Source organism: Silurus meridionalis, chromosome 7 (genome assembly GCF_014805685.1).
Source record: "Silurus meridionalis isolate SWU-2019-XX chromosome 7, ASM1480568v1, whole genome shotgun sequence".
Lineage (NCBI taxonomy): Eukaryota > Metazoa > Chordata > Actinopteri > Siluriformes > Siluridae > Silurus > Silurus meridionalis.
In genome coordinates, this window is record NC_060890.1 from 4,213,862 (window position 1) to 4,241,861 (window position 28,000).

Consider the following 28,000-nt stretch of genomic DNA (forward strand, 5'->3'; position numbering starts at 1 on the left):
GCAGATTGAGAGTTCGAATCCCACCCTGAAAAAGGCCCTTATCCTTGCTCAGTTGTACAAATGAAATCAGTCTAAGGTGCTCTGGACAAGGGCATTTGCCAAAAGCCATACTTTTAAATGCAAATGAGCAAATAGAAAAAATGAACAAAAACAAACAAAGATTCCAACAGAAGTATTTTATTTGCAGTACATGTTTTTAAACATTGGCTTGGTGCGTTCCCAGTGCATTTATTCTAGTAGTGCACTTCTGAGTTACGTCCATATGCAATAATTAGCACACGGAGTCAGGATTTTGCATTGCCAGTATTGCTCACAAAAATTACAGCCCAGCTTACACCAGTAGGCTTTTGGGGATTTTATTTTATTTTTTACTTTAAAGTCTTTCAGCCTTAAACAATCCATTATCCATGTACATCATACACCTCTGCCTAGTTCCACATCAGTTTTTGTGACACAAAATAAAGAACTGAATAAAAAAAAAAAAAGTTACAATAAAAGAATCTAAATTCATTCATTCGAGCTGAAATTTGACGTGAACTGAATTTGACAGTACCTAACAGTTCTCTACCTTGGGGAACACACAGCTAACATATTGTAGCTAGATACAGTTACAAGTAAGCACACAGAGCAGAGGGTATTGCACATGAACTGTTTTTAAAATAAAATAAAAAAAAAAAAATAAAAAAAAAAAAAAATTGTACATTACAGTCCTTTTTACTACGTGAAATATACATACTGTACAAAACTAGACATTTTTTTTTTTTCCCGAACTATCGACAAACTTTCAAATAAATAAATAAGGAATTTGTATGCGCACATCCCGGATACCTAATGGGCAACTAAAAAATACAGGAAGTTGTAGAAATTTAGAGTGAGGTAGTTGATCAAGGTGTACTTGAATCAGGATTAGAAGGTGTTTGTAATGCGATTGCATAATCACATTAGAATAAAAAAAAAAAAAAGCGAATTTCATTCATAAAGAAAAGAAAATGATTAAATGCTGGCCAAAGGAATATAAGAGCACTTTGAACAAAAACGTGACAAAGAACAGAAATCTAACTGCAAAAACAAACAAACAGGAAAAAAAACGCTTCGAAACCTGCGCCATTAACGAGGCGGAGAATTCGCCAGCTGGCCGCTTCACATCGTTTCCTGTATTCGGTACTTCCTGTCAGTCACCACGTACGTGAACCATCAAGAACGTTTTTACATTCTGGAACAAGACTGAAGACCTTCAGCACCACATGGACATGAGCTTTTCTTCAAACCTACCAAATGGATAGTCATCGTTCACAAACTACATCGATACGTTCTGCTTCCATCCCTTTATCACGCCATCCATCCATCACTTCATCTACCCATCCATCACTTCATCTACCCATCCATCATTTCAAATCGATCGCACTACATAAAAAAAATTTAAAAAACACAATCCGAACATCAAACGAAACCATAATCTGTTCTTCCAAGATTTTTTTTCTCTGCAAACGAATGACAGGCACTTTCATAAGAGACATGAAAAGAACTCCAGGTTTAGGATTCAACTTCGCTACAGCTCGAGCTGCAGATCACATCGACCTGGTGCCAAGTTACCAAACGAGGGGCAAGAAACGCTTCGGGGGAGTTGTGCTGAAAAAAACATCAAACCTATTCACCTTCACAAGAAAAAAAGGATCATGGTAACACTTTCTTGAAAGAGTTCCTTAACTAACATTATATACAGATTTTATTCAACCTTAACAAACCCTCCACGTAATGTCTACAACTACAGTGTCTTCTTTTCACGTTTATTAGGAATATTAATTTTAGTCTTTTTCTATTCCCCGGCTGATGTTCGTGCTGCTCACGTCACTGTCGGCTTGACTGGCGTGAACGGGGGTTAATGGAGGTGTGAATATTCAGGTTATTGTTTAAAAAAATAAAAAATAAATAAAAATCGCAGTAACGATAGCATCCAGAGGTTACACTGATGGCGGATTTGAATAATGATATGTGAGCGATGAAATACAGTAATACCCTGGTACTCGTCACATGAGCGCTTTAGTCTCGTGGTAAAACACATGCATGAAGAGTCTGAACGGTGTCATGGCGTCCTCTTTTCTTTCTGTGCATTTTAAGCCTAAATCATGCCTTTAAGCATTTTCTTTATACAGTATAGAACTGCATTTTGTTAAAAAAAGACTTGTTCGGGAACTCGTCAGTTTCAGCACGAGTTCTGGAAAGAATTCCCGAAGAGTACCAAGGTATTAACTGTATTAGTCTGATCCTACATTATTCCTTCGCCATCTTCTTCTCAGAACTTCTCATCTATTCGTACGCTTCACTGGAATCTCCCAGTGTAAACTCCCAGTGCACTCTCAAAGTCCCATAATGCACCGCAATCGATCGTGTTTACCTTCTAGCTGGCACCGAATACCCAGAATGCATTGTGTCATTTAGCGATATGACCTTAAATTGTAAATATGGTTTCACAAATTGTCTAATATTTACCATAAGAAAAAATTTTGTAAATAACCCTGACATGAGCCTTATGGCATTCCGGGGGCCAAGCTGTACAAAGCGCTAAAGACCGCTAATTATCATCATCATCATCATCATCTTTAATTTACCCTTTACTGTCGTTTCGATTATAACCTCGAACCCTGCACAGTATAAATCACATACAGAGGCCTCTGTGGAACACAATGGCGTCGATAAAGTCGCAAAATCAACCGCGAAAAAAGAAAAAGAAGAAGAAAGAGAGGACATGTTAAAGTAGGTTAAAATGCCTATCATAAATAAGCCGTCGTAAAATCGTTGTGAAAGAGCTGAATAAACGCGTTATGACCTGATCTCGGCGTTACGTCGTGACAAAGTTTTTGCGTATCGAACAGGCATTCTGGAAATTCTCGAAAAACTCGAAGTTAGTCCCAGAATAGAAGAGCCGAGACTTTTACGAGGAATGCCACTCTGCTAAACTCATGGCGATCTTGATATTCAAAGCATCTTCAACCCATTTCAAAGTTTACCGCACAATTGAATGTGGAGGAGATGCGGCTATAGGTTCAGTCTGACCTGAAATTCGAGTCCCCATTATAAAAAGAAAGCAACCAAAGTAATGCTGGTTTGGTTTAAAAGCTTCTTAAGGTGCCTCTAAAAGGAAAATAAAAAATTAAATCCCACCTTCCTCTGGACTTTTTCCCTGTGACTAAAAAAGAAATAGTCTTAAAGAAAAAAATAGATGGAGGAACGTCGAGGAGGCGAGAAGAACGGGGTGATGGTCAACTGCAGCAGCCAACTGGCCCGGATGGAGGAAGAGGAGCGCAAAGTCTCCAAGCTGCTTTTTGTCCCTGAGGACAATGCGAGGATGGTGGACACGGAGGATGAGTAAAGATGTGGAGTTGTGCTAGGAGGCGCTCTTCACTGCTGCACCTGTGCTACGAATTAGAAAGAAGGAATAAAGCAATGCGTTAGGCTGAAAACTGGATGGAAAAAGCAGCAGACTTTCTAACCAAAGACAGGATATGAATGGGTTTCTCAGCTAAGATAAAGGCCTGGGAAAGGAGAATGAGATCGAATGATCAAAAGATAGGAAAAGATTTAGACCAGTAGATGATATGCACCAGTATAAAAGCTTTATGGTCACCAGGTCATCAGGTTATGACCACTTGACTAACATTGTGTTCGTCTCCTTTTGCTGCCAAAACAGTCGTGACTCGTCGAGCATCAACAGCATTAACTTCTTCAGCAATTTGACATACAGTATCTTTTCTGGTGGATCGCCCCACACGGGTCAGCCTTCGCCCCCCACGTACAAAAATGTTAACTTTCTGCCAAATATACCCCACATACAACAGGTGCCATGATGAAGAGATAATCAGTCCCCCAAAAATAACTTCACATACGGCCATAAGTTATTATCAAAATAGCTGGCAACAAAAGTGAGTGCACCCTAAGTGATAACAGCTGTCATGTAAACAGGCAAAGTCACATGTCCTATCTATCATGGTTATGTTTTTGTCTGCTTGAAAGAACCATACAAATGTGTATCTTGTATTAGAGCAGTTAAAATGTGGTGCTTTGAGTACAATTCTCTTATACTGACCACTGGATGTTTAACATGGAACCTCATGGTAAAGAAATTAAAATTGTTGCTCTACACAAAGATGCCTCGGCAATAAGAAGATCAGGAACACCCTGAAACTGAGGTACAGTACAGTGGCCGGAGACATACAGAGGTTTTTCAAGACGGGTTCCATTGGAACAAACCCCACAAGGGTCCATCAAAGAAGTTGTGTCCTTGTGCTGAAGACAATGTGTCCAAGAGCATGAATTACTAGAACCATGTCCTGTGGTCTGATGAGACTAAGATAAACTTCTTGGGCCCAGATGGTGTCCAGCTTGTGTGATGACGCCCTGGTGAGGAGAACCAAAAAAAAATGTTTTTTTGCCTACATTCAAGTATGGTACTGCAGATTTCCAACATAATAACGACCCCAAACACAATGCCAAGATGACAACTGCCTTGATGAGGAAGCTGAATGTGTAGGAGTGGCCAAGTATGTCTCCAGACCTGAACCCTATTGAGCACCTGTGGGGATTCTCAAGCAGGAGATGGAGAAGAGCAATGTGTCAAACATCTAGCAGCTCCGTGATGTCATTATGGAGGAGGAATTATGGAGTGGAAGAGGATCCCAGCAACAACCTGTGCAGCTCTGGTGAATTCCATGCCCAGGAGGATTGAAGCAGTGCTACATAACAACGGTGCTCACACAATATTAATGCCTTGGACACAGTTTTGACATGTTCACCTATGGTGTAATCACTTTTGTAGCCAGTTATTTAGACATTAATGGTTGTATGTTGAGTTATTTTTAATGGACATTAAATCTGTTCTGCTATAAAAGCTGCACATTGACTACTCTCAAATATATCCTTTAAATTGTTATAATAATATTTTTCTCTTGAGAAAAAAATACTCAAATGTTTGCTGAAATGTGAGATTTATCCGAGATACTATATATATATATACATATACACACACACACACACACACACACACACACACACGTTTTTTTTCGTCAATGCCCCCTTAGCCAGTAGAGACATGGGACAGTTCAGAATTAGAACATATAAAGTTCCACTAGTAGATCGTCGGGGGTTAAACTTACCTACTGAAGCCGACTGTCCGCGGATGACGCCATTTTTCGAGCGTTCCTCCCAGTCCAGCACCTCTTTATATATCAGCTCTGATAAGGAAGCAGAAGGTTTCAAAAGATACTTTAGAGTTTGGACCACAAACACTTACTGAAGTTTGAAATTGATGTCATTTGATCAAAAAAAGTAATATTTGGAGCCTTTCGTTATTATTGTGTCTTCGGTTTGACAAATATTCACAATAAAAGTTCCACTTTTCTTTATTTCTCATGAACGCTACAGCTGAAAATAAAAATCGTCACCTTTCCACTCGTCTACAGTGTGTTCCCTCTCATCCAGCTGCTTGTCGGTTATCAACGGTGGAGGCTGAAACAATAACAAAAAAAAAAAACAACCCAGAAACAAGAATTGAATGTTTTTAAAATGTATTATATGTATAGTATAATGGAGAATCCAGTAGTTATGTTTAGATCAGCTTTCCCTCCTTAAATCTGACTGGGCACATATTCCTTTTTTCAGGGGAGCTAGACTCTACAATGGAACTCAGCCAGACAGTCAGTATATAAGTTAGTCAAACAGTCAGTAGGTCAATACATTAATCAGTAAGACAGTAGATCAGTCATTCAGCCAGTCAGTAGATCTGTAGACCAGCCAGTCAGTACATCAGTCATATAGTATGTCAGTCAGTCGGTCAATAGATCAGTCAGACAGTATGTCAGTCAGCAGGCCAGTCATTACGTCAGTGAATCAGTCAGTCAGTACCTTGGTCAGTCCATCAGAAGACCAGTCAGTCAGTCTGTCAATATATCAGTAAGTCAGTAGACTAATTAGTCAGAAGGTCAGTCAGTCAGTCAGTCAGTAATTGGGAAATTAGAAAATCTGTCTATCAGTCAGTAGGTCAGTAAATCAGAAGATCAGTCAGTCAGTAGAGCAGTCAGTCAGTCTGTTTGTCAGAGAAGTCAGTCAGCAGATCGATAAGTCAGTGAAGCCGTCAGTCAGTAGATCAGTTAGTCAGCAGGTGGTAGGTCATTAAGTCATTCATCAGATCAGTCAGTTAGTGAGTAGATCAGCCAGTTAATTAGTAGATCAGTCAGTCAGCTGGTCAATCAGTTATTAGATTATTCAGTTAATAGAACAGTCAGTCATTAAAAAATATCTATTATATGCTAATCTGCCAGTTCATTCAGGAAAAAACTAAGCAAACCAGAATAAAAAAGAATGAATGCATACCGCTTCAACTTCACTTGGATCATACCACACGTTGATGTAGGGGTGTTGCAGGGCCTCATCCACAGAGATCCGCTTGGATGCGTCTATAACCAGCATTTTGGACAGAAGATCTCGAGCTTGGCTTGCTGCAGGTTGTTAAAAGCACAAGACAATGACAAAAGCAATTTGGTCAAGTTTTATGGATTTTCTTTGTATAATCTGTCTGCAAAGAAGTACCTCTAGAAGGCTTTGAGGAAAAATACGATAAACAATGATTCTAAAACATAAAGCAGTGTAAAGCCCCTATATTTAACTAGTTCTCAGTTCATATTATTTAACCTGGTGCATGCTGGGACCGGTTTTAAACTCTTACCTTTCAGCTTGTTGTGGTCAGAGTCAGCAGGGAAGAGAACATCGGGGAAAAGCTTCTCAAAGCTGTACCCTGCGTATCGGGGTCTGTTCTCCACGTAGGTCCTTACAGACTGGTTCAGCTTCATCATGAACTCCTGAGACGGTGTGCCTAACTGCTCAATCACCTTATTCCACTGGTCAATATCTAGAGTTCGCTTGGTTAAAGAGGAAATGTGAGCAAGCGTACTGTTTGGCTGGGATTAGTCTTGGAACAGCTAATTCATGCGTGAAAAGATTCCAGCCCAAACTATCCTAATTGTCCCAGTATTGTATACGATACAAGCAATAATATTAAAATCACCTAATGTCATGCAGGTCCTACTTGTGCCACCAAAACAGCTCGAACTTGTTAAGGCCTGGACTCCACAAGTCCTCTGAAGGTGTGCTGTGGTATCTGGCTTAATAGACTCAACAGATCAGACTTGTTTGTCCTGCACATCCCACAGATGCTTCATTTGACAGATATTTTGAGGTCGACATGCAATGTTTATCTAACTATTCAGGAATTATGTTTGTATCCGGGAGCATTATCCAGCTGAAACAGGCCTCTGCCATTGAAGAATATTGTTGCCACTCAAAGATTTCCAACAATCCATTGCCCAGAACTTCACACCGCCTCCACCTTCATCCCATAGTGCATCCTGGTGTCATGGTATCCCCAGACCTGGTTTGTCTACATGATGTAAAAGAAAATGACCAAGCCACCTTCTTCCTTTACTCAAATATTTGGTGGTGCACAAGATCTGCATGGACACCCTAGTCGCTTAAAATCTCCAGAGTTGTAAGTGTTCTGACTCTTTATCGGCGCCAGATTTAGCTTTTTTTTAGCACCTCAGCAGCTCTTTTTTTGTATTGGACCAGATGGCCATTAACTCTCCAACCACATCAATGAGCCTTGTGTGCCCCTGACCATGTTGCTTTGGTAGGTATCCACTGAACTCCAAGAACATTCAACAAGACATACTGTTTGGCAGGTGCAGTCGTTCCTGACGTCTAGATGTTTGGCCCTCATCTAATTGAGGAGGTGGTACCTCAGTAATTAAAGCTCTGGGTTACTAATCGGAAGGTCAGGGTTTCAAGCTCTGGTTTCACCAAGCTGCCACTTTTGAGGCCACTGAGCAAGGCTCTTAACCTAAAGGGCTCCAGGGGTGCGGTATCATTGCTGACCTTGCGCTCTGACCCTAAAAAAAAAAAAAAGCAAGTTTCCTTCTTTGTTTTTTTCAAATCCTCTCATTTCTCCTGCTTTCAACACATCAACTTCGAGAACTGGTGACACATATCAACAAATAGATCTCCCAACCCTTGAGATTGCAATAACAATCAATGCTATTCTAACTGTTATAGTATACAAAACCTACGATAATCGATATGTGTTGTACAGTTCATACGAAATGGTTCCATTTACGTACTCTAGCTAACCATGCTATCCCGAATGAAAAAAAATTCAATAAAAAAAACTAAGCAACAAACTTGGACATTTTAGCTGGTCCTACTTCTGGCAACAAAAGTCATATATTCACAATATTTTGGCACCTGAAAATATGGTGAATAGAGCAGCAAGCAATTCTTTTTCCAGAAGAGGTTTCCTTTTTGTCTGGTTCCTCCCATTTGGAATTTCCCAGCATACACAATCACCTTTTTTCTGACCACTTGATCAGGTAAATCACAATGCATTTAATTATGCAATAAACACACAGTTTGGTGTATAATTCACCTCTGCACCAGCAGGGTTCATGCTACGTTACTTACAATTTCAATAGTAGCTTCTTCCACATGTCATCTCAGGGAGGTTTTAGTCTCAGAGTCACCTCTGGCTTGCTCATTAGAGATCGAAACATCTAATATTAATGGTCTTCCTCCATATAATACTGAAAACTTTTTGAGTTCATGATGAAATGTTCAGGGTGCATTATCTACTAAATGGCATTTTCTGTGCCGTTGGGAAACGGGAAATTTCGGAACTAGGAGTTTGGTGATTGTTTGAAACCAGTGAGGGCTCATTTTGAACCTCTTTTCCTAAGTTAACCATGGAGCAGTGAGGAGGTTTGCTTTTAAGATTAAAGACTTACAGGAATAGTGATCGTGAGTGTTGCGCAAAGGGATTTCTCTGCGTCATTACTGGTTAGGACGCCATGATTGTGTCCCGAAGAAATGGGCTCAGCTTTAAAAAATGAAGTCACCAGGTGGTGTTTAAACCGCATACACGCCAGAGAATATCGAGGCTGTTATTGGTGAGGAGCCCTTGCCATGCCATCCCCCAATATCGCCCTGTTTCTCCTTTTCCTGTGCCTCATGTATAAGGAACTGTCTCTAAATGTTATTACTGGGTCATTTCCATGCTTCTCTTCCAAACTGACTGTCTTAACCAGTTACACTGAAAAAAAAACTGTAGTCTACACCAAGGGTCAGTGAACATACTCACTATAAACCGTCCAACCGTAGTTCCCACTCACTAGTAATACAAGAACATAGACTGGGATTGAACCAAAAACAAAAATATAAAGACAGAAAATACCAACACACAAATGGTACAACAATGAAGTTCAGGTAAGGATACGATCGGTGCCTGGAAACAGCACACTGCCTCTGACCATTTCGGCCATGATGCAGCCAACAGACCAGACATCAACTAAAAAAAATGAAATAACAACCAAATTAAGAACAAGCACAAAAAAAAGAAAAATAATACAGATTGCAAATGAAAGCCCACATTTATTGCAGACAAACAAACAGGGTTCGGAAAAAGTGATGAGGACGTGATGGTAAGACAGGAAAAAATAAGACGGCATGCAACATTTGTTTTACACACAAACTGTATATTTTTATATATATATATATATGCTGAAGGTTCCCTGCGGCGCTCTCACCCCTGCGGCCCGGTTTCGATCCCCGGTCAGGGAACCAACCCCAGCCATTAGGGTTGCACAAGCCTCAGTGCCGGTCCCAAGCCCGGATAAATGGGGAGGGTTGCGTTAGGAAGGGCATCCAGCGTAAAAACATGTGCCAAATCAAACATGCGGATGGTCCGCTGTGGTGACCCCTAACGGGAAAAGCCGAAAGAAAGTTTATATTTATGCTGACCATCCAAAAAAAGTCCCCACCTGGATTTATAAGTAAATAGGTAAGAGCTTCTCATTAGATAATTACTGCATGGATGATTATGTTTCAGCTGGCAACAAGTTTTTAAACCCCACCTGATGCAGTGAGAAGCTTCTCATTCTTTAAACAACCATGTCAGAAAACACGTCCTGTGGTCGTGAAAAAGATGTTAATCTGTTTCAGAAGGTATAATCTGGGGGTTGCTGCAGTTGGTGATGTGCCACAAGAATGAGGTCAGCTGACTGCCTAAATATACCGAATGAGCAGGTTATTCAATCAATGGATTCTTTCCTTCCTGATGGCACGGCCATATTTAAAAATGACAATGCCAGGATTCATTCACTCAATTTGTGAGAGTGGTTCAGGGAGCATGAGACATCATTTTCACACATGGATTGGCCACCACAGAGTCCAGACCTTAAACCTATTGAGAATCTTGGAAATGTGCTGGAGAAGACTTTGTGCAGAGGTCCGACTCTCCCATAGTCAATACAAGATCTTCATTAAAAAAAACTGCAACTCTGGATGGGAATAAATGTTGTGACATTGCAGAAGCTTATCGAAACGATGCCTCAGGCCAATGGGAGTGCCATCATCAAACCTAGAGGCGGTGGAAAGACTGAATAAAGTGTGTGACACTTTATTTTGATGGGCTGTGTGTGTGTGTGTGTATATATATTATATATATACAGTACAGACCAAAAGTTTGGACACACCTTCTCATTCAAAGACTTCTCTTTATTTTCATGACTATGAAAATTGTAGAGTCACACTGAAGGCATCAAAACTATGAATTAACACATGTGGAATTATATATGGAATTATATACATAACAAAAGTGTGAAACAACTGAAAATGTGTCATATTGTAGGTTCTTCAAAGTGGCCACCTTTTGCTTTGATTACTGCTTTGCACACTCTTGGCATTCTCTTGATGAGCTTCAAAAGGTAGTCACCTGAAATGGTTTTCACTTCACAGGTGTGCCCTGTCAGGTTTAATAAGTATGATTTCTTGCCTTATAAATGGGGTTGGGACCATCAGTTGTGTTGTGCAGAAGTCAGGTGGATACACAGCTGATAGTCCTACTGAATAGACTGTTAGAATTTGTATTATGGCAAGAAAAAAGCAGCTAAGTACAGAAAAACGAGTGGCCATCATTACTTTAAGAAATGAAGGTCAGTCAGTCCGAAAAATTGGGAAAACTTTGAAAGTGTCCCCAAGTGCAGTCACAAAAACCATCAAGCGCTACAAAGAAACTGGCTTACATGCGGACTGCCCCAGGAAAGGAAGACCAAGAGTCACCTCTGCTGCGGAGGATAAGTTCAGATTAGAGACCAGGCCAATGGCACACAGAGTTCTAGCAGCAGACACATCTCTACAACAACTGTTAAGAGGAGACTGTGTGAATCAGGCCTTCATGGTAGAATATCTGCTAGGAAACCACTGCTAAAGAAAGGCAACAAGCAGAAGAGACTTGTTTGGGCTAAAGAACACAAGGAATGGACATTAGACCAGTGGAAATCTGTGCTTTGGTCTGATGAGTCCAAATTTGAGATCTTTGGTTCCAACCACCGTGTCTTTGTGCGACGCAGAAAAGGTGAACGGATGGACTCTACATGCCTGGTTCCCACCGGGAAGCATGGAGGAGGAGGTGTGATGGTGTGGGGGTGCTTTGCTGGTGACACTGTTGGGGATTTATTCAAAATTGAAGGCATACTGAACCAGCATGGCTACCACAGCATCTTGCAGCGGCATGCTATTCCATCCGGTTTGCGTTTAGTTGGACCATCATTTATTTTTCAACAGGACAATGACCCCAAACACACCTCCAGGCTGTGTAAGGGCTATTTGACCAAGAAGGAGAGTGATGGGGTGCTGCGCCAGATGACCTGGCCTCCACAATCACCGGACCTGAACCCAAATCGAGATGGTTTTGGGGTGAGCTGGACTGCAGAGTGAAGGCAAAAGGGCCAACAAGTGCTAAGCATCGCTGGGAACTCCCAGAGTTGGAAGACCATTTCAGGTGACTACCTCTTGAAGCTCATTAAGAGAATGCCAAGAGTGTGCAAAGCAGTAATCAAAGCAAAAGGTGGCTACTTTGAAGAACCTAGAATGACATTTTTCAGTTGTTTCACACTTTTTTGTTATGTATATAATTCCACATGTTAATTCATAGTTTTGATGCCTTCAGTGTGAATCTACAATTTTCATAGTCATGAAAATAAAGAAAACTCTTTGAATGAGAAGGTGTGTCCAAACCTTTGGTCTGTACTATATATATATATATATATATATATATATATATATATATATATATATATATATATATATATATATATATATATATATATATACACACACACACACACACACACACACACACACACACACACACACACATATACAGTGGAACCCACTTATCTCGCCCTCGGTTAACTCGACAACCCTATTAAGTCGACGTTTTTGAAGTGGAACCGCCAAATTCTCGCTTTGTCTAAGCATTTTTTAATCGGTTATGTCTTTTTCATGTCGCCGAACCCTAATATCTCAAGCACAAGGGGGGAAAAATTTGCCATTTAACGTCGGTTATCTCGATCGGCACTGTGCAGTTGCAGAAGAACTCGCGAAAGTGGCGGAAAAATCAAGCGTTACAGATGCTACAGGTGTTGTATTGTATACTGGTGAATCTCTCTGTTAGTTAGTGCACATATGCCTTTTGTTGTTGAATGTTATGCGATGAACAGGAGGCGAAAGCCGCGCTTGGTAGGGGCGCGGCGCTGAACGTGGGATGAGCAGAAAAAGCATAGAATGAACAACGGCAGGATCGGGGGGGAATCCGCGATGCGCTTTGGGAAGAAAAGAGCAGCCGTTGAGAGAGTGCCGGTGGGAAGGCACGTACCGGGATACACATGATCGATAACAACGACCGCCGTGAACCAACATATACCAACAATAACGGACAATGAGAGTATGCAAGTTTAAATAGGAGCTGGTGATGATGCTAAACGAGCACTATATGTGCGCGATTGAAGCCGGGAGCTTCAGAAAAAGCGGCCGAGAAAGCACCTGCCACGCTGAAGGGGGCGCCGAAGGGGGCCTTCATCAAACAAATCGCGGCAACGCTGTTGTGTAAAAAACCCTCCAAAAACACGTGCATGCACATTCTCATTTATTAACGCACATCATGTACATAAAGAAATTTCAAGCACTTTAATATATTGCCGCCATATTGATTTTCGTTTATCTCGATCATCGGTTATCTCGATGGGCGACCCCCTAGGACATCGACATAACCGGGTTCCACTGTATGTATGTATGTATGTATATATATATATATATATATATATATATATATATACACACACACACACACACACACACACATATATATACACACACACACACATATATATATACATATATATATATATATATATATATATATATATATATATATATATATATATATATATATATATATATATATATATATATATATATATATATAAAAAATCAGGTAGTCCTCTACTTGACCCCATGGTAAGTCAAAAATATCGTAAGTTGAAGATGGTGCTATGACTGTGACAGTCTTTCCTGCTTCATGCCGAAATCAAATTTTTATTTTCTGCCCTAAACTGATGGCTTTCCTCTTTTTTTTTTTCACTACCAGCACGAAACTTAGAAGGTGCTTAGAAGAAATGCTTTTATCAGTAAAATTAGTCTTTAAAACAAACAAAAAAAAAAAACAACACACACTGAGGCATCTCACAGGGCAAGAGATATGCTCATCCCAGCTGCGCATCAGACGTATAATCTAACGCTGCTGCCTGTTTCGTGAATTTTTTAATATTTTCACAATTTTGTCGTATCGCTCTCGTCATCGTAAGATCGAAAAATCATAAGTCGAACCATCGTAACTCGGGGACCATCTGTACATACATACATACACACACACACACATCACCCTCAAAGGAAAAAATATCCGAGTGAGAGGTTCACATTAAGGCCTGGTGTAACTATGTTCTTCAGGACCCGGATATGGCGATTATCTATAGGTCTGGAATGTTCTGTGGACAAAATGTACATCGGATGTCTTTGGATGCGGGAGCGTGAAATATTCCCTTCGGTTAAAATAGGAGGTTCAAACCTGTCCACAAAGCCAGCTCCATGAGGATATGCTTTACATGGGTTAGAGTGGAAGATCTTCTGCTATACCAGGCCTTCATACCTCACCTGCTCATATACCCCTGCTTACTGTGTGTGTGTGTGTGTGTGTGTGTGTATATATATATATATATATATATATATATATATATATATATATATATATATATATATATATTAGGGCTGACAACAGATAAATATTTTTTTGTGATTAATCACATGACCGTCATGAGTTAACTCGTGATTAATTGCAACTTAATCGTACATTTTCATATGTTCTAAATGTACCGTAAATTAATACTTCATGTTTTTAATACTCTAATCAACATGCGCATGGACAAATATGGATGCTTAATGCAAATGTGTGTTTATTATTAGTGAAACCCAAACTCAACATACAGCATGCAAACAAAATATTCTTGTAAATGTATTCAAGTATTTTATGATGCTTTAAATGACACAAATCATCAGGACACCAAATGAAACTTTGCTGTTTCCAAACAGATGGTTTTAATTGGCAGATGTGTGCACCGTGGCTTTCATTGGTCCAAGTAACAGGGATAAGTCTTTGATCTATTCTCACAGTAGGTGGCGGTAACGCTCTACTTAATAAAGTGATATGCCAAATAAGAACAATAATCAAGGTGTATTTTAGTGTTTAATTTGAAACCTGGCACATCAGTAAAACAAATGTTTAGCAATTAAAATGTATTTCATGCAGGAGTTCATTTTATATATATATATATATATATATATATATATATATATATATATATATATATATATATATATATATACACATATACATACAGTGAGGAAAATAAGTATTTGAACACCCTGCTATTTTGCAAGTTCTCCCACTTAGAAATCATGGAGGGGTCTGAAATGGTCATCGTAGGTGCATGTCCACTGTGAGAGATATAATCTAAAAAAAAATTCAAAAATCACAATATATGATTTTTAAACTATTTATTTGTATGATACAGCTGCAAATAAGTATTTGAACACCTGCCTATCAGCTAGAATTCTGACCCTCAAAGACCTGTTAGTCTGCCTTTAAAATGTCCACCTCCACTACATTTATTATCCTAAATTAGATGCACCTGTTTGAGGTCGTTAGCTGCATAAAGACACCTGTCCACCCCATACAATCAGTAAGAATCCAACTACTAACATGGCCAAGACCAAAGAGCTGTCCAAAGACACTAGAGACAAAATTGTACACCTCCACAAGGCTGGAAAGGGCTACGGGGAAATTGCCAAGCAGCTTGGTGAAAAAAGGTCCACTGTTGGAGCAATCATTAGAAAATGGAAGAAGCTAAACATGACTGTCAATCTCCCTCGGACTGGGGCTCCATGCAAGATCTCACCTCGTGGGGTCTCAATGATCTAAAGGAGGTAAGAAATCAGCCCAGAACTACACGGGAGGAGCTGGTCAATGACCTGAAAAGAGCTGGGACCACCATTTCCAAGGTTACTGTTGGTAATACACCAAGACGTCATGGTTTGAAATCATGCATGGCACGGAAGGTTCCCCTGCTTAAACCAGCACATGTCCAGGCACGTCTTAAGTTTGCCAATGACCATTTGGATGATCCAGAGGAGTCATGGGAGAAAGTCATGTGGTCAGATGAGACCAAAATAGAACTTTTGGGTCATAATTCCACTAAAAGTGTTTGGAGGAAGAAGAATGATGAGTACCATCCCAAGAACACCATCCCTACTGTGAAGCATGGGGGTGGTAGCATCATTCTTCAGAAGCTCACAGCCAGGATAACCAAGGAGTGGCTCTGTAAGAAGCATATCAAGGCTCTGGCGTGGCCCAGCCAGTCTCCAGATCTAAACCCAATAGAGAATCTTTGGAGGGAGCTCAAACTCCGTGTTTCTCAGCGACAGGCCAGAAACCTGACTGATCTAGAGAAGATCTGTGTGGAGGAATGTGCCAAAATCCCTCCTGCAGTGTGTGCAAACCTGGTGAAAAACTACAGGAAACGTTTGACCTCTGTAATTGCAAACAAAGTCTACTGTACCAAATATTAACATTAACTTTCTCAGGTGTTCAAATACTTATTTGCAGCTGTATCATACAAATAAATAGTTACAAAATCATACATTGTGATTTCTGGATTTTTTTTTTAGATTATGTCTCTCACAGTGGACATGCACCTACAATGACAATTTCAGACCCCTCCATGATTTCTAAGTGGGAGAACTTGCAAAATAGCGGTGTTCAAATACTTCAAATATAAATATAAATATATATATATATATATATATATATATATATATATATATATATATATATATATATATATATATATATATATTTATATATATTTATATATATTATCTGAGTAAAGAAAGGTTTTTTTTATTTCGACAATTAAAAAAAAAATGGTCAAACAAATGTTTGCATTAATGAAATTAAAAAAATTTACAATCTTTTAATAAAAAAATAATAATTAATCGCTGCATTAATGAAATTGGTGCTGCTAAAATAAATTTGTGTCAACACGTTAATTTGAACAGCCCTAATTTTATTTATATATATATACACACACACTCACAAAGATCTTTTCCTGGTGATTAAAAGCTGCTCACAATCATCAAGTACAGGAGAGCTGCACTGGATGACGACCAAGGGGGAAAAAAGAAAACCAAAAATAAAATAAAATAAATACAACAACGTTCGAGCCATCACAAGGATACAATCCCTTCCTGGGAAAAGGATTTTGTGGCGGACCATTTCTGCCATTATGCAGCCCACAGCCCATATATCCACTTAAATCATATGGAGCATAAAGAGGAAGAACAGAACATACTGTATGAGCAAAAGCATCCACGTTTTAGCAGTGTACTGAATATTGTCCACATTTTTTTTTATCTCATGATGAAAGCCGTCTTTGGTCCAAATGTTGAGTCGAATCAGTGTCTAATTTCATGTCATTTTGAAGGATGGACTCTTAGAAATACAGAGCATGAGCATTACAGCTAATTACAATCCCACACTCAAAAGCTGTTCTTGAGGCAGGCGGATCTAATAAGCAGGAGCCATGCGAGTGCGATTCGGCTGACTCTGTAACACTGAAACTGCTGTGTCAAATTGCAGAATATTGCTCAGCTTTTAAGGAAAATCAGGTTCATTTTATGTTATATTTTCTCTTTTATCTAAACAGAGAACCTGATCAGGAACTCCTTCTGCCTTGCTGTTTAATGTTGAGTGTTTGAGACAGGCGAATCCTGTAAGCAGAGGGCATGCAGAAATCATGGGAACCGAACCACATGAACCAGGGGAGCAACTAAAAGAGACACTTTCCAATAATGCATCATTCACCCTTTCATGATGTTCAGTGCTGGTGGTAAAGAGGAATTTATTAGATATGCTGCGAGGTTAGACCGAGCCACAGCAGCTGGCACTCACCGTTCGCCTGGTACCCCATGCCTAGTATGACCTCTGGTGCACGGTAGTAGCGTGTCACCACATAGGGGGTCATGAGGAGCCCAGTGGCAGCTGTGCGAGCCAAGCCAAAATCCAGGATCTTCAGCGTGCAGTCGGATTTCACCACAATGTTACTTGGCTTCAGGTCCTGCAAGGGGAGAGGAATGAAAAGAGCATTGGATCAAAGTATTGGACCATCTCTCAATGTTTGGACATTGGACCTCTTTGAGTGTTTAAAGGCTCTGGCATGGAGAAGCTGATGTTGGATTTATGATGATCTCAGATGTTGAGCTGTTTTATGAGTTGCTCAGTAGCTCCTGGTTCCACAATGTCAACTGACTATATAAGACTTTAGAAAGGATATTACTCATCATCACACACACCAGTGCTTATGTTAGTTCTCACTTTCCAGTGTTTTATATTGTTTTAAAGATTAATATTCACACTCTTGATATCACCCAAATTAGGATGGGTTCCCTTTTGAGTCTGGTTCCTCTCAAGGTTTCTTCTTCATAACATCTAAGAAAGTTTTTCCTTGCCACAGTCATCCAGGCTGATCATCAGGGATAAACACACATCCTTCACCTTAATATTTAAACTCTGTAAATTTGCTTTGAGACAATGTCCATTGTGAAAAGTGCTAAAGAAATAAACTTGACATTTATAATATGGAAACAATTACTGGACCGTCTGACATTCATATAACCATAGGTAGTGGAACACTTGGCTTTTATATGGACAAAAGTATTGGATCATCTTACATTTATGTGGACAAAAGTATTGGACAAGCTGAGCGGATCTGAGTGGACCACTCAGTTTTGAACGGACTCACCCTGTGTATAATTCCAGCTGCGTGCAGATGTTTGATGCCGCAGAGCATCTGGTAAAGCAGATAGGATAGTCGCTCGTGGTCCAGCTCCATCTGAATCACCTGGCACAGATTAGCGTCCATCAGCTCCATGACCAGGTAACTGCAGGTATCACATACACACAAACGCATCATATACCTTCTGCTGCATACACAAACATTTGGGGGATTATCCGGAATTATTCGCACCCTTCGACACAATGAGTAAATAACAATAATGTTTGTTTACTAACGAAAGAAAATCAAGATCCTGATCATAAAAGGACGGTTAACATACTGCTTAGTGGCTAGCAAAAGATTAAGACTTAGCAGTGGATTCAGTCATTCCATTAAGGTAATGTCTCCAGACCTAAATCCAAGCCAAGGAAGAAACAGTTGAGGGAACGCACAATCAATGTGCTGTAATGAGCATCTAATACTCTGAATGGGGGAACAGTGTACAAATCTCCAGAGAGTTTGGGGAAGTGGTTTAGAAATGTAACAAAAAAAAAGAAAAAACACTATACATCAGCCACATAGGTTTAAATCTGAAATATTCTTAATATATATTCCATTTTCTGGAGGTAAAATTGTACTGAAATTCGAGTGGCTGTAAATAACAAAGCGGCTCGCCAAAAGAGCCAAAAATAAAAAAACTCACACGTCTTGGAACTCTACGAGTGTTTTCTGTGGCGTGAAAACGTTCAGGAGTCCGATTATCTGCAAAACACAAGGAATCAGTTTATAGAAAACATGATACACTTTTTGTTTATTTATTTAGCTTTTTGAAGCCTAATAAATCTCTTATCTCACAAATCAGTCAATTCTCGGCTGAAATCCAGAGCAGCAATTACAAACCGATGAATTGCACTTTTACACGTTGAACGATAATGTGCAGTGAATCGTGCCAGTTAATCGTGTTCATTTGATGATTATAACGTTATAAAATAATTATCTCGAAAGCATTCCGCTTAAACAAGACATAAAAAAAAATCATGAGCATGTTTCTTTTGTTTTGTTTTTCTCTTGTCAGGGAAGGTTGAAGACTTATTCCAAAAAAAGTGAAAACAATTTCTGAACCAACTTGGCCACAATTCCACACTTTAACACCATGCAATTCAGTTTGGACTGCAGCTCATTGGAACCATTTTTGGCTGGAATGTTATCCATCATGCAATGGCCTGCCCAGTCACTGCATCTAAATCCTTCTGAACTGCTCTGGGATCATAAAGAAATCTCCAGCGAGTGAAGAACTTGTAAACTTTGGCGAGTTTTACAAGAGGAACGGCAATTTCAGCTGAATGTTTGGAGAAATGAACTGTCCAGGTGCTGAAAGTGTTTAAAGCTGTTCTTAATGCTAAGAGAATTTTTCGATGCAAATAAAGTGGACATTTATAGTTTTGTTTGGTCAAAGTCAATTTTCATAGTGCTACATTACAGAATTTGTTGCATAGAAACAAAGAGAACATGCATGTGTGTGTCTCTTAAAAACCAGGATTGTCCAACATTTTGACACTATATAAGATATATATGTATACATTACATGCATTGCAATAAAGTTTAAAAACAGTTGCTTACGTTCTTGTGGTTGACACACTTCATGAGCACCAGTTCTCTGTACGCCCGTTTGGCGTGGGTCTGGTTCTGAAAGGGGCGACTGAGTTTCTTGATAGCAACATTTTTCTCCAAGATGTGGTCGTATGCCGAGCTACAACAAAAACAAAAAGAAAAGGTTTCGGTTTTTCTGAACACCGGATAGACCTGTAACATTTTTTTTAACAAGCTGACCTCACTCACCAGACGATGCCCTGTGCCCCGGAGCCGATGGGTCTTAGATTCTGGTAGCGCTTCAGGACAGTGAACGTGGAATCTCCAACATCTATACTGTAATACTCTTTCTCACGCTTATTCCTGTTCATGGTGATGCGTGGGCTAATTGTGTGCTGGGCATTCAAATCGATCCCACGACACCTGATCTGAAAGAGATGATAGAAACAAATATCAGTGTGGGGTTGAGAGGGTTTGATGGAGAGAAAAAAAAACAAACAAAAAAAACCCCAAAGCTACCAAAAATCATCTACATGATATATAAGTTTGTGTACTTCACATTTAGTGCTCATTTGCTCCTATAATAAGCTCCACTCTTCTGAGAAAATGTTCCACTAGATTCTTTGGAGATTTGTGCTCCGTCATCCAGTGAATAAAGTGAGGTACTGATGGAGTTTAGGTGAGGAAACCTGGGATGCAGTCCGCATTCACATTCAAGGGTGTTCAATAAAGTTGGAGCTCTATAGCAGATCTTCCACTCCAACCCATGGAAAGCATTTCAAAAGAGGTTTGAGTCTCCTAATTCAAGTGAAGGGAAAATGTAATATTCTTGCATCTAAAGACGTCCAATACAACTGGGTGCCTCCAACTTTTGTAGAGAAGAACCACATTTGCCTGGAAAAGTCAGGTGTCCCAATACTTTTGTCACAGAGTGTGTGTATGTATATATATATATATATATATATATATATATATATATATATATATATATATATATATATATATATATATATATATATAAAAACTGAATTTAATATAAGTAGACGTTTTGTTTATGATTTTGTAAGGGGTCAGACTATAATGCTGTGTTATGGCCTCAAATTATTCCAATTTAAATGTTTCTTCGATTCATTTAAAACATATACTGAATGTAGTAACTAGAGTCAACCGATTTATTGGTTTTGCCAATTGCTGGGACTACTGGCAAAAGTCCATACCGGTAGTTTTTCCAGGTTGCGTTATACATCATCGGAGTCTCTCTCCCCTCTATCATGAACATTTACACCACACACTGCATCCGCAAAGCCAACAGCATTGTGGACGACCACACACATCCCTCACACACTCTTTTCACCCTCCTGTCATTAGGGAAGCGGTTCCAAAGCATTCGGGCCTCACATCCATACTGTGTAAGAGTTTCTTCCCTCAAGCAATTAGGCTTCTCAACACAGAACTGAACTAAAACTCACACTGATCTGTACAACCCGGACTCAACACACAACTGTACTCACTTCACACATCCATGTCTTAAGTGCCACCCATATTATATCACTTCATTACTAAAAACTGTTTTACATGCTGCTTTTGCAAAAACCCTTTTGTTTACATTTTGTTTACTTACAAGGTACACTCCTGTACTTGACTTAAATGTGGCCTCTAGAGGTGAACCACGGATGCTACATGCTGTTCATTTTGGATGTAAGTGTTAATTATTTTCAGTTTGAATGCACAATTTATTTTCCTTAATATTTATTAATGTAATTAATATACTAATTTAGCACATCATGATTCAGTAAATTATACATTTTTTAAATAAAGTTTTTTCCACGCTTTGAACCTCGTGGCTTAAACAATGAAGCGGCTAATTTATGGATTTTTCCTGGGTTTTTCCCGGTTTCACAAACTTCAAGCCAAAAAAACTGAGCCCCAATACATTAGACCAATGAAAATCCAGAACGGGTTCAGGTGAACCAATGAAATTCTTTATATTAAATCAGATGCGCTCCCACTGAATCGGGCCGCATCACATCATAAATATGGATGAGGTTCCTCTGACGTTTGACCTGCCGCTCACTCGCACTGTCTACAGGAAATGCGAATCATTCGTCACGCTAAAAACAACCAGGCATGAAAAAACCGATGGTGATTTTTAAACGCACGACGATGCCAAAAGAAAAACTCTCGAGAGAAATTGTGGTGAAAGGAAGGAGGAAGACAGTGAACAATGACTTTCTTGGTAGACTACTGTTTAGATACAAGCCGTGTAACAGTCACTGTCTTTCGTTAAAGCCTGTGTAAAGTTCATTAGTTTCAGTGTAAACACCTGTGGCTTATAGACAGGTGCAGCGTATTTATGTTCAAAACAAAAATCTGTGTCAAATTCTGTGGGTGCGGCTTATATTTGGGTGCGCGTTTGGTTTGGTTTGGCAGACACAAGAGTTTGCAGTATATGCAGAGGCAGGAGCATGTCCAAGGAAACAATATAAACTTGTTTACTCAACAAGAAAATACCTCAGAGAGTTTGAATCTTTCCACCACCATTTGTTCGTACATGCTGGAAAACAAACAAATGAGCGACTTATTCAATTTCTACAATGGGTTAAGGGTCTTGCTCCAAGCACTGACAAGTGGACCTTCCGCTTCTGCTACCTTTAAAGCAAATGTTGCAGCACTCGCGCATCTGGTTTTCTGATGCGGCTTCTGCACCTGACACACAGCACGAGGACTCGACTTCTTTAATTTACCCTTGTGAGGCCTGTTCCGAGTGGAATCCATCTTGGAAAAACCTCTGTATGACCCTGAACACTGTACTGTAACTCGGTTTCAGGGTGTTTCAGATCTACTTATAGCCGAGGCATCTTTGTGTAGAGCAACAATTCTAATAATCAAATCTTCAGAGAGTCTTTGCCATGAGGTGTCATGTTGAACATCCAGTGGGTCAGTATGAGAGAACTGTACTTAAAGCACCACATTTTAACTGCTCTAATAGATACACAAATCTGTATGGTGTATATTTACATTTCTATATTCTATTTGTAATCTTTACTTTGACCTTTTATTGTGGGCAACGGCAACCAAACAATTTCCCTATATGATCGATAAAGGTTTCTGATTCGGATAATGTTCCACTTGAAAATTCAAGAAGGTACTACTGCAGGTAATATCAGAAATGGGTTCTGTGCTACTTCGAATCTCAAGTAATCTGACAAGAACAAAAGCTAACACTTATTTCCTCCAAGATACTAATGTAACAAAGTCATTGAGAAGATACATTACCTGCCTAATTCCAGGTACATTAGGGGAGGAACTAGGTGAGGAACTAGGCGAGGAACTAGCTGAGGTAAAAGTAAATGTACGGAGTTAAAATCCGAGTTCCCTCATGAAGGTATGAAGTCTCGGACTGCAAACACGAAATCGCTGCCACTTTCTGTCATCGGTAACTTTTTATGACACTCCAGCGTTACATATTTTTTCAAGTTTTGCGTACAGCTTCCTATAAAATAAGAAATTCCTCACAATTCCACCTATCGAGGGAGTGAATTTAGTAGGGAATGATGGAAGGAATTCATTCGTTTACAAATAAATAAACAAATAACTTCTTGACTGAAGACATTTATTGAAATATGCTGAAATAAGTGGAACAATTAAGTACTAAATACTACATGTATATATATATATATATATATATATATATATATATATATATATATATATATATATATATATATATAAAAAAAAATGTAAACCCTTAAATTTTTGAATTTATTTGTTATTATTGAATCAATTTAATCTTTGCCTATTTAATCAATTACTTAATTTAATCCGTATAATAAAGTTTTTGCATTAGTATGATTTATCTATTTTAATTCGATAATTTTTTTTTATTTAAACCAACCGGGTATTTGATTAGTAAACTGTTAAATGTTCATAAAGGTTAATAATAATAAATGACGATAATTACACAAAAAAAAAAACGATCCGCCAATTAATATGTGAGGAAACTCAAACTTCCGCACGTAAAAAGGACTGCGTTCGGTTCAAGTTTTTTTTTTCTAGAAAGGCTTCTACCGGAAAGGTTTGGTACAAATACGTCTACCGCTACAGCTCTATTAAACGTGCATTATTTTATGCTTTCGGTTGCGTAACAGCTGATTTTGTGGTGTTTTTAAACCCAGCGCAATTGTACAACGCTGTAATTAGGCTGCGTTTCCGAGCATTAACAGTGCAATAACAGTCAGTCGGTGCAGTACAGGTATTTATCCTCCCCAAACCTGTTGGCGCACGTCCGGAGCCGGAGTTTGCACGATGTGGAGAAACTGGTTAGTTTTAAAGACTGCAAAGCTGCACAAAAAGCCTGGAACAACCGTCTTCGCTTCCTACGCTGCCCGCGAACCAACACGGACTCGAATGCGAATACCTTCAGCTCTCCTTCTCGACATGAAAACGTTCCTCTGAACGAACTCGCAGCGCTTCATCCAGTCGAGGGAAGTCGATAACGGTGCAGCTACGCCTGCACGACTGGCACCGAGATGCCGGTTTCGCAATCCGTCACAGCGCTGACACATTCCTCTTTAACACAGCTTTTCCAAAATCAATGAAGACACACCCTTCACTCGATTCCTCTGTGTGAGTGTGTTTGTGCGCAAGTCTACTTTCTATGCTTTTGCCTTTTAAGGTAACTCGCTGCTACTCCTAGTTGTCTATTGTTGTGTTTCTTGCATTCTCCCTGTCCTTCCTACCTCGTCCGATTGTCCTGTAACAGTCCAGGCTTGACTTAGATTAGATTTTACCTCACCCTTGGGTTAAAAAAATTATAATTAAACAGAAAATATCAAAGACCAATAAAGCACGGTACAGCTAGACACATGGATATAATACAGTATTATATGTAATTAAGTTACTCATTGATTCAATCGAAATGTGCATTATAATGATGCCGTAAAGAAAAGAAAAAAAGACAGTGTTTATTGTCGATGACGGATTACCCAATAAAATCTCGCATCGATTGTAAAATACTACTGCGAACCAGTGATGGAGGTAGTACACAAACCGTGTAGTTAAGTTTAAGATACACTGAGTAATGTATTAGTTAGTATAGTATTAGTATATTCAACCAGTAAAAGTGTCCTTTTAAACTTTTACTTAAGTAAAAAGTACAAAAGTATTTGCCTTCAAATGTACTTAAGTATCCAATGTATTGATGTATTGAATGATTTATGGCTACAAATGTTCCTATTATTATTATTATTGTTTCTTCATCTCAGTTTATGTGAAAAGACTCTGTTACTCTCAGCACACGCTATTAATAGAATGATATTAATAATATTAATTATCTATTATTATCATCATGAGCCTCTTCAAAAAAAAAAAAAAATTAAATCGTGCAAATGAGGCCAGGGGTGTTGTGGTGGATTTAATTCTGGAGTTTCTTCCATCATTTCTTCCTCTCTAAATGTTCTGCTTGCTGTTGACCTGATGCTGATTTGTACGTTGGTGATAGTAGATACCATCAATTGCCAATCAAAACAAGCTCTAAACAGAGCGCACGCTCGACCCTGATTGGTGGATTGCTGCGTGTTTTATCCGCTCATCAATAAAAAGGAATGGCTGATTTCCCAAAATGTAGTTGATTAAAAGGTCGAATATTGGACTTCAGTAAAGTACAGATATGTAAAAAGGTTACTTAAAAACAGTAACGAATTACATTTACTTCATTACAGTTCACCGCTGCTGCTCTGTCGTCCCCACACTCGCACACAGGTTTGTTGATGTGGGGGGGTCTCTTATCCCAGAGATGGCTGTGTTACCTTCTGACTCTGTGTTTTAGTAAGTATGGTAAGAGTCCCTACTTACACCCTTAAACCACTATACAGGGTCTTAAACTTTTTATACACCAATAAGGATACTACTACTACTTCTCTCGGCTTCTCCCATTAGGGGTCGTCACAGCGGATCATCCGTCTTGATTCCCCCCCCTTTCCTCTACATCTGCCTCATTCAACCCATCTACCTGCATGTCTTCTCTCACCACATCCATAAACCTCCTCTCCTTGGTCTTCCTCTTTTCCTCCCTCCTGTTGGCTCCATCCTCAGCATTACCCCATGTCCCAACCATCTCAATCTCGCCTCCCTCAGCTTGTCTCCAAAACGTCCTACATGTGCCGTCCCTCTAATAAACTAATTTCTCCTCCAGTCCATCCTCGTCACTCCCAACGAAAACTCCAACATGCCAATAAGGATACTGATTAATCCTTATTTCTTAAACATGCACCCGAGTTATCAGTGATCACTGGTCATGTCCCTTCTCTTCTTTTTAGATCTGCCTGATTCACCCCTGGACGAAGTTGGAGGCCACTCGGTGAAGCTTGGGATGGTTTCACATTAACAGCCTAAAAGATCCATCAAGAGCAACTCAAGAAATTTTAAACTGGATTTGGACTGGAATAAATATCAACAGTCTGCTACAACGAATCAGGACCACAGGTTGCATGAACAGCGCCAAACACAGAACTGTAAAGAATGAATGGAAATTCAGTGTTGAGGATGAGGACGAGTCTGGATCCTCTTCATCTCAGGGAGTTTCTTTTTCATGCCATGTTGGGGAGGTTTTCCTTATCGACTTTTAACTCTGTCTAGAAAATCACAATTTCTTGCCTCTTTATCTCTGTAAAGCTGCTTTGGGACATTAAAAGAGCTCTACAAATAAAACTGCTCTGAACTCTGCAGGCTTCCTGATCTACACTTGGCTCGAGATCTGGTGATCGGATCTAAGATCTAGGAGATAATGTAGTGTAATGTACTGCACTCTGCACGTCCTGCATTACAGTCAATCCAGCATAGTGCAGCAGGACATTCTGAAACACCTCCTTCTTCGGGAAGGGGAAAAAAACAAACAAAAAAAAAACAGGTCGACCCGGTTTGAGGAAAAACAAAAGACGTATACCTAAACCATTCCAATCTGATCAATCATCTAAATAGAGCTAAATTCAGATCGTTCATATGTTTCAGGTTTCCTCAAAAAAAAAAAATAAATATAAAAAGACGCACCTCAGTTGTTTGGTTGATCGATTAACCCTTTGCGTCTCACAGGGGACGGATTGATCTGAGCACAGACTCTTCTGCAGATCTGACCAGAAGGACCAGGAGAAGATGGATGAAATAAAAGGAAGACCATGAGAAAGAGAGTATGGATGGAACCTTTTCCAAGCGATGCAAGAGTCAATTGTGTGCAGAAATGTGTGTATCAAGCATAAACTCCTGAGGAAGAGCAAAAAAAGCAGGATTTTTTTTTCTTTAAATAGGTGCAGGAGAAGAAAAGTTCATTGAGGTAACCAGATGAATCATGGGTAATCTAAAAAGCCCAGTATTTCAGGTTGTGTTGCATACATTCTGCGCGTGTGTGTGTGTGTGTATGTGTGTTTACTGCCAAACATTTGACACCCATTACTAGTGACCTGTTCTGCAGTTTTCTGGTTGTCCCATATACTTTTGAATTTTGGACAATGTCCAGACCAAAGATCAGAGACATTCAGTTCCTGAACACATCAGGAGCCATGTTGGAGATCATTTTTGGCTTATGACACCTGGTCCACCAGAAACACACTACTGAACTGAATCACAGCTCGTCATGGTCCTCATACAGGGTTCCTGGACCTGAGCTGTGAGTGCAGTGTGTGTCACTGAGCTTGGACACAGACACACACACACGTCCTGACACTTCCGAGCTGTGTTCCTGCTAAACCGCTAGCTCACAACACTTTCACCGTAGCCCCGTCCCAAACGGCTTCCTCCTGCACTCACACCGAGTGCGCTAAGAGCGAGCAAGCCATTCTTCTGAAGCCCTTAGTAGTGTACTTATACAGGACACAAGGAGGCGTTTGGGATTCAGCCTGGCTCCTACTGCAACTATTCTATTACCCTTCGCCTAAAAAAAACAAAGTCCTGAAATACGGCGTTATTACTCCTACTTACACTCCCGTAGATGTTCAGGAAAGTCCAGAGATCTGTGCTGGTCTGCTGTGTTCCTTCACCGGGCACAAACGACGCTGGATTTTTAGTGCGCCAGATATTTTTCCGCGTTGGAGCCGCAAAACCCTGGAGCCCGCTGCGTTTCCGTCCCCAGGCCAGGATCTGAGACTTGCGCAGAA

The 28,000-nt window shown here is 39.7% G+C and overlaps 1 protein-coding gene across 10 annotated transcripts; it reads right to left on the bottom strand.

The window, feature by feature from the left end:
• Window positions 1-160: 160 nt before the first annotated feature.
• On the bottom strand, window positions 161-28,000 carry mapk8b (mitogen-activated protein kinase 8b). Of its 10 annotated transcripts, none has more exons than XM_046853590.1 (13): window positions 27,825-27,962; window positions 26,901-26,979; window positions 20,103-20,276; window positions 19,884-20,013; window positions 18,967-19,025; window positions 18,291-18,429; window positions 17,441-17,606; window positions 9,314-9,385; window positions 6,719-6,901; window positions 6,367-6,491; window positions 5,439-5,502; window positions 5,151-5,228; window positions 161-3,411 (listed from the first exon to the last, which is right to left on the bottom strand). In XM_046853590.1, the coding sequence occupies exons 3-13, from the start codon at window positions 20,222-20,224 to the stop codon at window positions 3,386-3,388; spliced, it is 1,164 nt and encodes a 387-aa protein (XP_046709546.1). In that variant the 5' UTR covers window positions 20,225-20,276; window positions 26,901-26,979; window positions 27,825-27,962; the 3' UTR covers window positions 161-3,385. The 10 variants fall into 10 exon arrangements, with proteins under 10 accessions (XP_046709546.1, XP_046709541.1, XP_046709547.1 ...); XM_046853585.1 differs by having other exon boundaries at window positions 20,103-20,281; XM_046853591.1 differs by having other exon boundaries at window positions 161-3,416; window positions 20,103-20,281.